Source organism: Solanum lycopersicum, mitochondrion (assembly GCF_036512215.1).
Source record: "Solanum lycopersicum bio-material TGRC:LA1421 mitochondrion, complete genome".
Lineage (NCBI taxonomy): Eukaryota > Viridiplantae > Streptophyta > Magnoliopsida > Solanales > Solanaceae > Solanum > Solanum lycopersicum.
This window is the reverse complement of record NC_035963.1, coordinates 51567-62500: the sequence shown is the minus strand read 5'-3', so window position 1 is coordinate 62500 and position 10934 is coordinate 51567. Positions and strand designations below refer to the sequence as shown.

Genomic DNA, 10934 nt, shown 5'->3' with positions numbered 1-10934 from the left:
TCAAGGCTAGAAGTGCTATAAAGGAAAGTAGGTAGAAGAAGGAGACAAGAACTATCTTGCTATACCTGAATCAGTTTGACTCAATGCTTGCACTTGGATCTTTCTCCCCAGCTTCTTTCTACGATTCTAGTCAAGCCCCGCTAGTATGCCTCGAGAGCCTGAGCTACTCTTTTTTTTCCTTACCCATATATCACAGTTAGTACCCTCAAAGCCATTGCCTTTCAAGTAGAGCGTCTTTTCAAGTCAGTCTTGTCCCGCCTGCTCGTTAGCAAGTGCCTCGGGCCCTGCCTCTCTTTTCCAACAATCTCAGCCGAGTGCTTCGTTCCCCTCCTTTTAGGCGAGCTACTTCGTTCCAGCCTTTCTCTTTCTATTTTGAAACACTTTCGGCTTGAACTCTATTCGTTTGAGCTCGCAACCCTTCTCGACCTGTCTTTTCAGACTCATTCCCTTTCTCTTTTGAAACAATTTTAGTTCAAGCACTGGTCGACAGACTCATCTCCAACTATATTTCCGGAATGCACTCCTAGACAGGGAAGCGCAGGTTCGAGCCCAGCTCGTGAAAAGGCCTTTGCTATTAAAGGAGAATGAGCCTTCTCTATCTCCGCAACTCTAATTGTAACATGATCTGGGGAAGCTGTTCAGTAAGGAAAGATCGTATCCGCGTAGAGCAGCTAGGGCTAGAGCAGCAATCTTCTTACTTCCGGCTGACTGAAAGGGAGAATAAGACTCTTTATTTGCCTTAGTTTGCGAAAGACCCCCGGAAATACAAAGAAGAGTAAGAATACAGTTTCTAACAAGTATAAATCTCCAGATTCAGCGAATGGAGCAAGAGCAGGTTTATCAGCTGGAAGTCATGTCCCCGGCTAGCGGAGAAATGGAACTATCCTTGCGACTTCTTCCCTAGATTCATTCCTTCCTTAAGGGAAGTTCTCATTCGAGGATTTGAGAGGATTCTCATCCGGCTCTTAATCAGCGAAAGAAGGAGTACAAGAGGTCTCACCCGGCGGACCAGTAAACACTTTACCTACGCGACAGTCAAATGAGCATTATACTGAGTCATTGGAAATCGAAGTAAGGGAATTGGAGACTTCCCCAATCGGAGAGAAGAGGAGTGACCTAATCACTTAGGAAGAATCGAAACCATAGAATTCCAGCTTCGCCGTCCTTACCTTCAATCCAATCTGATTCTGATTCCGCGGAAAGTCTTTCAAGTTCGGATACGATCACCCAATATAACCCTCCTTAACTGCCCTAGCTTCTTGCCCATCGGGCATGGTGGCACATCCTTCTTGATTGGGCATCTTTCAGAGAGGAAACTGCATATGAATCAGGCACACTCTAACCCCTTCCCTCCTAGAGGCGGGTGCTTTACTTCCTGCTCTTTGTCCATTCGGAGAATAGGGTCTGAAAGGACAACTCTTAATAAGATTAGATGCTCGACCCAAACTATTTAATATCTCCTGATTCTCTTAAGGCCACAAATCACGAAAAGTCGGGCAAGAGCGCTATCAAAGACTGTTTCCCTGGAAGAAGAGCTGGGCAAAGACTAAGGGAATATCTTTTCATCGCTATAAGGCAGATGAAGTTCGACATCAATAAAGAGAAAGACTTTCTTCGAAAATGCTAGATCCCATCTTTCATGCTTCTGGTTCCGTGGAAGGTGAAAGGGCTAGGGACAGAACTCCGGGCACATAACTCCTGGGGGAGCACTCTCCAGGGACATAACAGCATTCTGTCACCGCGAGCTTAGGGCATTGGATTAGGATTCCCCCACCTCATAAAACATCATTTGATGCTTCTGACACATATGATATGAAAGAAGATGAGTCTTTATTCGCCTTATCAGGCATAGTTTCTTTTCAAGAAAGAGGCAGAGGATATGAGCTTGACACCGCAGCTAGGCGTGGTTCCGCAGACTGTATACGTGGTAGGGCCCGCTTCAGAAAGTAGGTTTCCAAGCCCGCAGATTCAAGAGTTAAGTTAGAGGCTGACTAGTTAAACAGGAAATTCAAATGAAAGAAGGTTCTTTCACCTTATATTGATTCTTTGTTCCTGCTTCAACTCATAGATGACTACCCGAGGATCACTCACTCTACTATAAGACCACTAAGAGGGATTAGATTACCAACCCCTCTTTCTAACTATAACTTCAGAACAGCTACGCTTGTCGCCCGCTAAAGTAAAGCAATTGTCGCAGCTCCAGCTGAAGCAATTGTCGCAGCTCCAGCTGAAGCAATTGTAACTGCTCCGGTGGATCAGAGCTACTCGAAAACCGTGATAGGTGCTTGAGATCAGAACTGCTTACAGCAGCCTTGACCTGGTCCAATGGAAAGGGAAAGCTGAAAGAAAAGAGAGTTTCAATCCACAAATGATCCGATACATATAAAGATGCTACTTGAACTCGACTCCGTGAAACCTTGTTTGAGCGAGAGGAACGGACAACAGATAAAGAGTTGTAGCTAGGTCCTATAGAAATTGGAATAAGAGCTTGCCGGTCACGTGGAAGGTCTTCGGGGAGCCAAAAAGCGCTCCATACGAGGCCGATCCGATCTCCATTGTGTAGCCCTTCAAGTGCTGATAGACCGCGAGCTCCTGTTGTTTTTTATTGGCATGGACTGAACATGGTCCCTAGCTGTGAACGTATGTGTTGACTTCGTGAAACCTTAGTAGGATGGTTCACTGGAGATGCAGTGTGCTCGGCTTTTCCGTTTTTTCTTTGTCTTTGCCTCCAACAGTTGACTGGGCTATAGCTAAACCTGCCCTTTGTCTAAAGATGTGGTGCCACGAGATATTCGATTTGAGAGTACCTTCTCATTGGGGCATGCCGGCAACCTTGCGGCTGAGAACTATCTGGTGCGGGAGTAATCCATCGAGCTGAATGCTTGGTTGAGTATTCTATCGCGCCTAGTAAAACAGGCATCCCTATACCTATGTGTCTTGTGTGCTTATTAGTGCCATTGAGGGGTGGCCGAAGGTTAGGCGTACACATGGGCTCATCCCCGCCATCGATCTATAAATTTCCATTTTCCGCAATTTTGGTTGTCAAGTCGAGATATGAGTGTATAGGGGCGCCAGACTCCCTGTGCTGTGATGGGTTCTGCCATGTGAAAGCGGTGAACTGCTTGTCAGGGCTAGGCTAAACCATGATGCTGTGTTACTAGGCTTCGCCTCTCCCTTCACTATGAAAGTCTCGCTCCTATTCTTTAAGAAAAAGAAGATGGAAACTGAGCTTGATTATCTAATGGAAGGGAAGGAAGAAGTGGAACTTTGCATAAAGTGAAGATCGCTGGGGGTGAGTAGAAATGAATTGTTTTTCATAAATAGTAAGATTCCATTTTATTTGTCTGCCCCCCCCCCCCCAAAAAAAAAAAAGAAGAGAGACTTGTTGGAAATGTGCTTGGTTGTTGACCAAGAAAGAAAGAAATGGGAGTCTTTGGGCATTGCTTGGGCTAAGTCAAACTTGGGACGAGTGTTGTATGGCTACCTAGTGATTTACAAGTACCCTCACTGCACTGACCATAGTAAACCCCTTCTCGTTGTACCGAAATAGAGATCTGATTTAAACGACCAGGTACAGCATATGAGTTCGATCCATTAGGTTCTTTTTTTTTTTCAGAAAAGAAACGAGAGACAAGAAAACATCTTTGATTACGATTAAAAGGAACAATCTCAAATAGACCAAGATCCAATTTCGGGTCATTTCTTGGTGAACATGATCTGCCATAATCTCTTCGATCCCTTCATTTATGTGCCAGAATAGAGAGAGATTTGGTAGGAAAGTGGAAGAGACCTTTTTGTATATGATAATCAAAGGGAGTGGGAAAGCTGCAGTAATTCTTTGGAAAAGCCCGGTTCTCTTTGTCTTCGAGCTTTCATTCCTCAATCCACTGATTCCTTCCTTCATATACCTCCCCACCAATAGATAGAGACAAATAGGAATAACCGAACCACGTCTACAAAATGCCAGTACCATGCAGCTGCTTCAAAGCCAACGTGATGCTCCTTGGTCAGATGACCAAGATATTGGCGAATACCACATATGATCGAGAAAATAGTACCTATAATCACATGAAAACCATGAAAGCCAGTTGCTAAGAAAAAGGTAGAACCATAAATACTATCCGAAATAGTGAAGGGTGCTTGATAATATTCCATTCCTTGAAAGCCTGTGAATACTAGAGCCAGTGAAACGGTAGCTACTAAAGCGTAAACTGCTCGTTTTTCCTTCCCCGCGAGTATAGCATGATGAGCCCAAGTTACGGCAGCTCCGGATGAAAGGGGAATAAGGGTATTAAGAAAAGGGATTTCCCAAGGATCTAAAACCGCAATCCCTTTTGGGGGCCAAATACCTCCGATCTCTACCGTAGGTGCCAAAGAAGAATGAGAAGAAGCCCGAAAAAGAGCAAAAAAGAACATAACCTCCGATACGATAAACAGAATAAAACCATATCGAGGTCCTAATTGTACGACTTTGGTATGATGTCCTTCGAACGTGGATTCACGTAGAACATCGCGCCACCATACGAACATGGTATATAGGAGAAATATGAGGCCCAAACTGAGAAGTGTTGCACCCCCTTGAAATGAGTGCATGTACATCACACCTCCTACGGTTGTTGCCAAAGCTCCGAGTGAACCCGAAATAGGCCATGGACTTGGATCTACCAAATGATAAGAATGCCTCTGAGATTCAATCATAAACCACTTTGCCTCGGTTCTATGTAAACCCCCCCTTCACCCCCACCCCCTAAAGTAGTAAAGTAAAGAAGGGCTCTTTGGGGTCTAATTTTCTTTCTATCTGACAGGACAAACAAAGAAATAGGAAGGGATGGTTCTTTCATTCCATTGATAGAAGTCTAACTAGAAAAAGACTCTCTCTATTACTTTGAGAAGAGAATCGTTGGTTTGACCGACGAACTACGTGGGAAAATAGACCTTATTTCTTTGAAGCAAGATTTTTGGAAAGTAACAATTCCATTCAGTTCGCTTTCGGAAAACTTGCTGGTCGCGGATTAGTTCGTTCTGCGCCGCCAGCGGCCTCAACTCAAAGGCGCAGGTTGATCTCTCTGGTTGAGGCTGCATTCATTTATTTATATTCAACTTGACACGTGGGAAGGGCTTACTCTACTAGTGGCTCGGCTTGGTCTCGCCCCCTTCCCGCACTATTCCTCCCCACTAAAAAGAGCGATTGAGAATCTCGAGAACCTTTCCGAGCGTCTGTCTTCGCGGGGCGATTGGAAAAGAAAGGAGTATTTCATTCTTTTACTGCCTTCCATTCCACTATTCTGATCGAATTAATTGCTCTTCCGAACAACCAAGTCATAATGAGATTAAAAACCGATGCTTCCTTGGCCGTGTGGAACATGGATTAGCATTATGTCATTCCTACAAGTGATGACCCACCCAGGATTGCTATGTACAGACTTAGAGATCAAATAGAATATGTTTCTTTCCATTCCTCGTGAGCCACTTATTTCTCCGAAACAAGAGATTAAAGTCATCTTCCTCCTTTTTCCCAAGAAGTCGACGGCGTTACACCATTGGGATACTTCGAATAAACTTGAGTACATATAGGATACACCGGTGCTAAAACCTTTTCTCAAGATATCTTCCAAACTGTTGGGGTCGTTGCTCCGGATCTTGTTCTCCCGGTGTGAAACCAGTTGGTTCCGTAGTTTTAGAATTCTGCTGATCCCAAGTACTCCATCTCCATCATTGCATATAGGAATATAGAAAGTAAAGAGGAAAAGGCATGACCAGAAGAATTGTGTGAAATAAGTGAATTTATCCAGTTGAGGCATTCTTGATTGATTGAGACAAAAAGATTCCCTCAATACAGCTTCACTCCGTCAAGCCTGTACGAGTAGTGAAGAGGTATAGATTTAGTTGGTTGTTGACCGACGGAAAGCATGGGATCAAAAAAGGCAATCAATCAGAATTGAGAAAATAATTCAAAAAATCTTGGTAAACACTGGAATCTTTACCCCGTTGATCCAAATCCTGTAAAAAAAAAGCGAAGACTCCCCTCAAGAAGATTTCGCTCAAAAGCATGGCGTGGATCGCCAACAGGCTGAAGCTTGTCTTCAAGAAAGTGATAAGCCTCCTTTCTTATGTTTGAGTAAGGGGATTCATTAATATAATAATAGAGGAAAGATTCTCTTCTTCAAGCATTAAGTTAAGGAGTTTGTCTTGGACAAGGCCCTTTCTCTCTAATACTTGAAGTTCGAAATACTCTTGATCAAAGAAAGAAAATTTCAATTCGGCGATAAAGATAGATAAATGTGGCGCATTTTCGCGAACAAGGGCAGCATAGTCTCCCGGAGTGTTCTGAGGCGGTAGATTATAGTACGTACCATTCTCCAAGAGTCTTATACGCCGATATATTTCCGCCTCATTCTCCGCGCCAATAACGTTTCTAAAAGTTTAGAGTGATTCCGAACTCGATTCAGATTCCAGGCGGGGAAGACTTCCTGATTCTCTAGTCGAATTATCACTTTCATTCGACGATACAAATAAGATAAAGGCTGTGGGGAGTGCTAGAAAAGCCAAAAAAAGTCCATAATGAAGAATCTCAAAAGGCAACTAAAAAGGGAAAGGAGGAAACACATAATGTAAAATAGAATCAGACTTTTTTTTCTTCTTCTTCTTATCAAAACTACTGTGATAATGAGAAAGAGTAAAGAAAAAACGAAAATAAGGATCGGGGTCTTTCGAATTATTTTTTTTGCAGTTGAAGCTGCGGTGGAGGCTTCGGCTTGGCTCCCAAACCCATGCCATTTTCTTTATTCTTTTTCATTTTTTTAGTAACAAAATAAAAGAAAAGTAGGACCAAACTGAGAGTTAGTAGCATAAAAAAAGATGGATTTGTGAATGAAAAATAGAAGTTTCCAATAGGAAAATCCATCAATGGCACAATCTCAAATTGTTCAGGTGGGACTGTGGACAATCAATTCCAACTCATCAACAAATTCCTGCCATACACACCCACTTTGAAAGTCCTCACGGGCCAGTTCATTTGTGAGATGGATGACATAAGGAATAGTCACAAGTTCTTCATCATTAACATGCCAGACATGCTCGGCAAGCTCTCTTACCGACGTCCATGCTGGTGGCAACTGAAGACCAGTTGCATCCATGTTTCTAGATACTTGATCACAGAAATTTTCCATAACATTTGCCCGATCATCGAGGGCTATGAATTGCACATTATTTTCAAAATGATTGTTGTGGGGAGAAAGTTCCATAATGAAATGGTTGATAGATAGAAGGGATAATGCTGCCGCTGACAAAGAGGAGCTCTACCAGTCTCTCCTTTTTTTCATTCCTTCAAAGACCAGAATATTCTTCTTTTTTTGTTAGAAGACCACAATATTCTTCTTTTTGGGGTTAATGTTTTCAACGGTGAATTGATTATTCAATATCCTTTTCCTTCTGCGGCGGAATGGAAGAAAAGTAATGAAACCTGCGATGGCTACTGAATAACCTCCTTTTACTTTCTCAATAATAAAGCCTTTGATCTTTGCCTTCGTTCGCTCAATCTTGTTCAGTTCCATCCAAGCTCGGTTTTGTCTGAATCTTCGTGGAAGAAGAAGAAGCGGTTCACCAGCCACTACATCTGTAGATCCCACCAAATCATTAAACCTGGCGGCTGCTCGCTCTTTGATCAGTGATTCACCGGCCACTAGATCGATGAAGAATCTCTCCAAAATCTGCTCTTTGATCAGTGATTCACCGGCCACTAGATCCAGGAATCCCACCCTATTCTCAAACCTGGTGGCTCGGTTGATTGGCACCCCTGTAAGCTCATCTTGCATACAAATTCTGGGGGTCCCAAGTCCTGCATCCACCAAGAACATTTCTTGCCTGAAGCGTAAAACTTCAGATTGTAGGGCGTTTCCACTACATAAGAAAAAACTGGAATTCGATCTTGGAAATAATCGACTCAAGCTCATCATACCCTTTTTTGTGACTCGACTCAAGCTCATCATAGCCCTTTTTGTGACTCGACTCAAGCTCATCATACATAATTCGATTTCCTCTTCTTTCTTATGCTCGTAGGTCAGTCTATTCGACTTTTTCTTGCAAATCCTCTCTTTTCCGCTTTTGACTATGATTGGGCCCTGCAGTGGTAGAACCTGGTGAACCAGGCATACTGCTTGACTTGCTTTTCTTCTCTTATGATTTTTGCTACTTTCTTTTTGATAGTATTGGTCTCGTTTAGAGTATCAGTCTAGTCACTCAACTAATCCACTCGTGGAGTGCGTTTGGTATAGTAGTAGTCTGGTAGTTGAGACTTCGCCCCTTCTTCTTCAGTAAAGCCGAGCCCAACTATTATATTGATTACGCCAAACATAGCTTTAGAGGCTCTTACTAGATAGGGCGGAAGAATAGAAGTCTCACTACTAGCTTTTAGTCTTAAGCAGGCAGCGGCGGTCAGGAATGAATGTTATACTAAACTATCCGCCATTTCATTAGGACAGCACTTGCTTAGTCTTTTTCTAGCTTGATTGCGAAGCATGGTTTGGAAAGGTCAGCTGAAAGACGGTATATATCAACATTCAAACCTATTCCTTTGTGGCTGGCCCCAGTGCTTAACGCCAGGTTCCCTCCACATCCACATACATATGAAAAGTAAGCCAGCCGTATTAGCTCATCAACTCGCCTTAACGCACCCTCACTATATAGGTGCGGACTTGCGGCGTACGGTATCACTTGCCTAACAGCTGCCAAAAGCGGAAGCTTCAATGTTGACGGGCTTATTGTCTCTTTTCTTATCTTAAAAAAAGGGAAAATAAGAGAGGGATCACTCCTCGGGCAGTCGCTAACCGTTGCGCCTTCCCTTCTGCTTACACCATTTCTTTGTGAATGCTCCGCTTTGCTCTTTGTCGCGCTACTTCCGCTAGCAACCGGCTTCGGATTCTCCTTAAGGCACCGTGTTGAGTAGGGATTTGAATAGAAACTCTATTTTGGGGCTCAATGTTGCTGGACTCTACTCCTCTCCCCGGGCTCGCTCCGCTCTATGCCCAAAGCTTCAACTCAATCACTTGGACAGAGGGATTTGACCTACCAACTGCAGGCTCGGGTGCGAGAACGGTATCCATTGCCTGCTGCCCCCCCCCAATAATACGTGTTTATCAACCACCCGCTTACTACAAGAATGTATCATGATGAGAATCAAAGCAGTCTTGTGAATGCCCAGTTCTCCTGTCTTCTTCGGGTCCTTAATAGAACTCAAAACTAGGTTTCTTCTGTATATAAACTATATCTTTCTCTTCCTCAGAGATTGAATTGAAAGTCGACTGAATGTGATGAAAGGTTATATGCTTAACACATGCAAGTCGAATATAGTATGAAGGCTTTCTCTTCTAAAGGCAGGGGTGAGGACTCCATTGCGGCATTAAGTAAGGAGTTGGAGGAAATCAAGGCGCATCCACTTCGTCATCTCAGTCTCTTTTTGTGCAAAGAGGTTTCAAGATAAGATAGCAGGCGACCAAAAAGCTCCGAGCAAATCTTCTAGAGAGCGTACCCTTAGTTTCGACTCTTTCTCTATTCTAAAACGAAAAATCGAAAAAAGAAAAAGAAAGGGGGTGCGGGTCAAATCCGCATCTTTGCGCCCTTTACTTACTTCAAGGGATGGTGCGTCCGATACATGATTGGTTAATGACGATTCTCAACAGCATCTGTAAGATCTCGAGGCTTACTAGACGGAATTCGATCAAAAATGAAAACTTTGGATATTTTTCTTAGAAGGAGATGAACTACCTATAGATTTGTATGTAAGTGCACGAATTAAGAGAAAGCTGGCATCCAATCAAGAAAGAATCACTTCGGACAATTAGACTGAGCTTCCCCCTTGTCTCTCTTCTTTAGCTAATGATGAAGCAAATCCCTAAAGTCAAAGTAGTCCATGAAAGCATCTATTTTTTCCGTTCAAGAAATAGCTTATGTAAAGATGGGGTGAGTCCCTTATAAGATCTTCCTTTCTTCTCTTTTCTTCTATTAGTTAGCTTGGATTGAGAGAAAGCTCCGCCCAATAGCGCTTAGCCACCCATGTGTGTGTAGACCGAAATGGTCTCGCGAAGCCGGTCAACGGTAGCCTACCTAAGAGCAAGTCAAAACTACGAGAAGGGCGCGAGAAGTTTTGTGAAGGTAGAGAGAGATTTTCAAATCAGACTTCAAGTTGGTGTGCCGCGTGTTAAGAAGGCAGAGACCGCCCCAGGCTTCGCCCTAATTCCCATCTAAGGTTGAATAAGATTAGATTAGTCTCGCAAAATTCGTTCTCGAATGATTCATCGATGGAATTAGGCCTAGTTGTATGAAAATTTCTTGTGATTCCCCTCTTTCTTCGACGAAGGCATACACGCATCGATAGGGAACCCAAAGAAGGGCTAGAAAAAGGAAAGCGGCACCTTAACTTAATAGCTCCATTTCTTGTTCCTGAGCGGAAGGTACGCTCAGCCCCTGATACATCGCTATTTCTTAATCCTTGCGTCCAGGGATAATGAGTCGGTTGGCTCTTAGAGTATAGCCTCTCTCGGGGTTAGCGATAAGAGTACACCGGCCCGTGTGGTAGCGGGCGAACTAAGGATTTCGTGCTTGCAAGGAAGCGTGCAAGTGGGTGAACGCATCACCAGCCAAGCTAGTCACTTGGAACATAGGGGTATTCAATCCCCGAGCTTCCGGGCCTTGAGAACCGACTTCGGATTTGCCCCTTAGATAGTGAGTAGCAAAGAAGGGTAGGGTTTCAAGTTTAGGGTTTTCACTTCCACGTCCCAGCTCGTCGAAGCTACCGCCTATCGATTGAAATTTCCCTCCTCAGCCGGAGGCGGAACCGGCTCCCCCTGAACCATCCTCGGAAGAGTAAGGAAGGAGAAGGGAACGGGAGTTTCTCGCCTCCTAAGAGTATAAAGAGGCGGAGTGTCACCCCAACAAAC

General features: G+C 43.7%; 4 protein-coding genes across 4 annotated transcripts; all 4 read right to left on the bottom strand.

Moving 5' to 3' along the window:
• Positions 1–3559: 3559 nt before the first annotated feature.
• On the bottom strand, positions 3560–3973 carry sdh4 (succinate dehydrogenase subunit 4). Its single transcript has one exon. It carries the CDS (start codon positions 3971–3973, stop codon positions 3560–3562), a length of 414 nt encoding a protein of 137 aa, YP_009430452.1.
• Positions 3901–4698, bottom strand: cox3 (cytochrome c oxidase subunit 3). Its single transcript has one exon. It carries the CDS (start codon positions 4696–4698, stop codon positions 3901–3903), a length of 798 nt encoding a protein of 265 aa, YP_009430451.1.
• A 632-nt stretch (positions 4699–5330) lies between these two features.
• atp8 (ATP synthase subunit 8) lies at positions 5331–5801 on the bottom strand. Its single transcript has one exon. The coding sequence runs from the start codon at positions 5799–5801 to the stop codon at positions 5331–5333; it is 471 nt and encodes a 156-aa protein (YP_009430450.1).
• Positions 5802–7355: 1554 nt separating this feature from the next.
• rps1 (ribosomal protein S1) lies at positions 7356–7955 on the bottom strand. Its single transcript has one exon. It carries the CDS (start codon positions 7953–7955, stop codon positions 7356–7358), a length of 600 nt encoding a protein of 199 aa, YP_009430449.1.
• Between the last annotated feature and the right edge of the window lie 2979 nt (positions 7956–10934).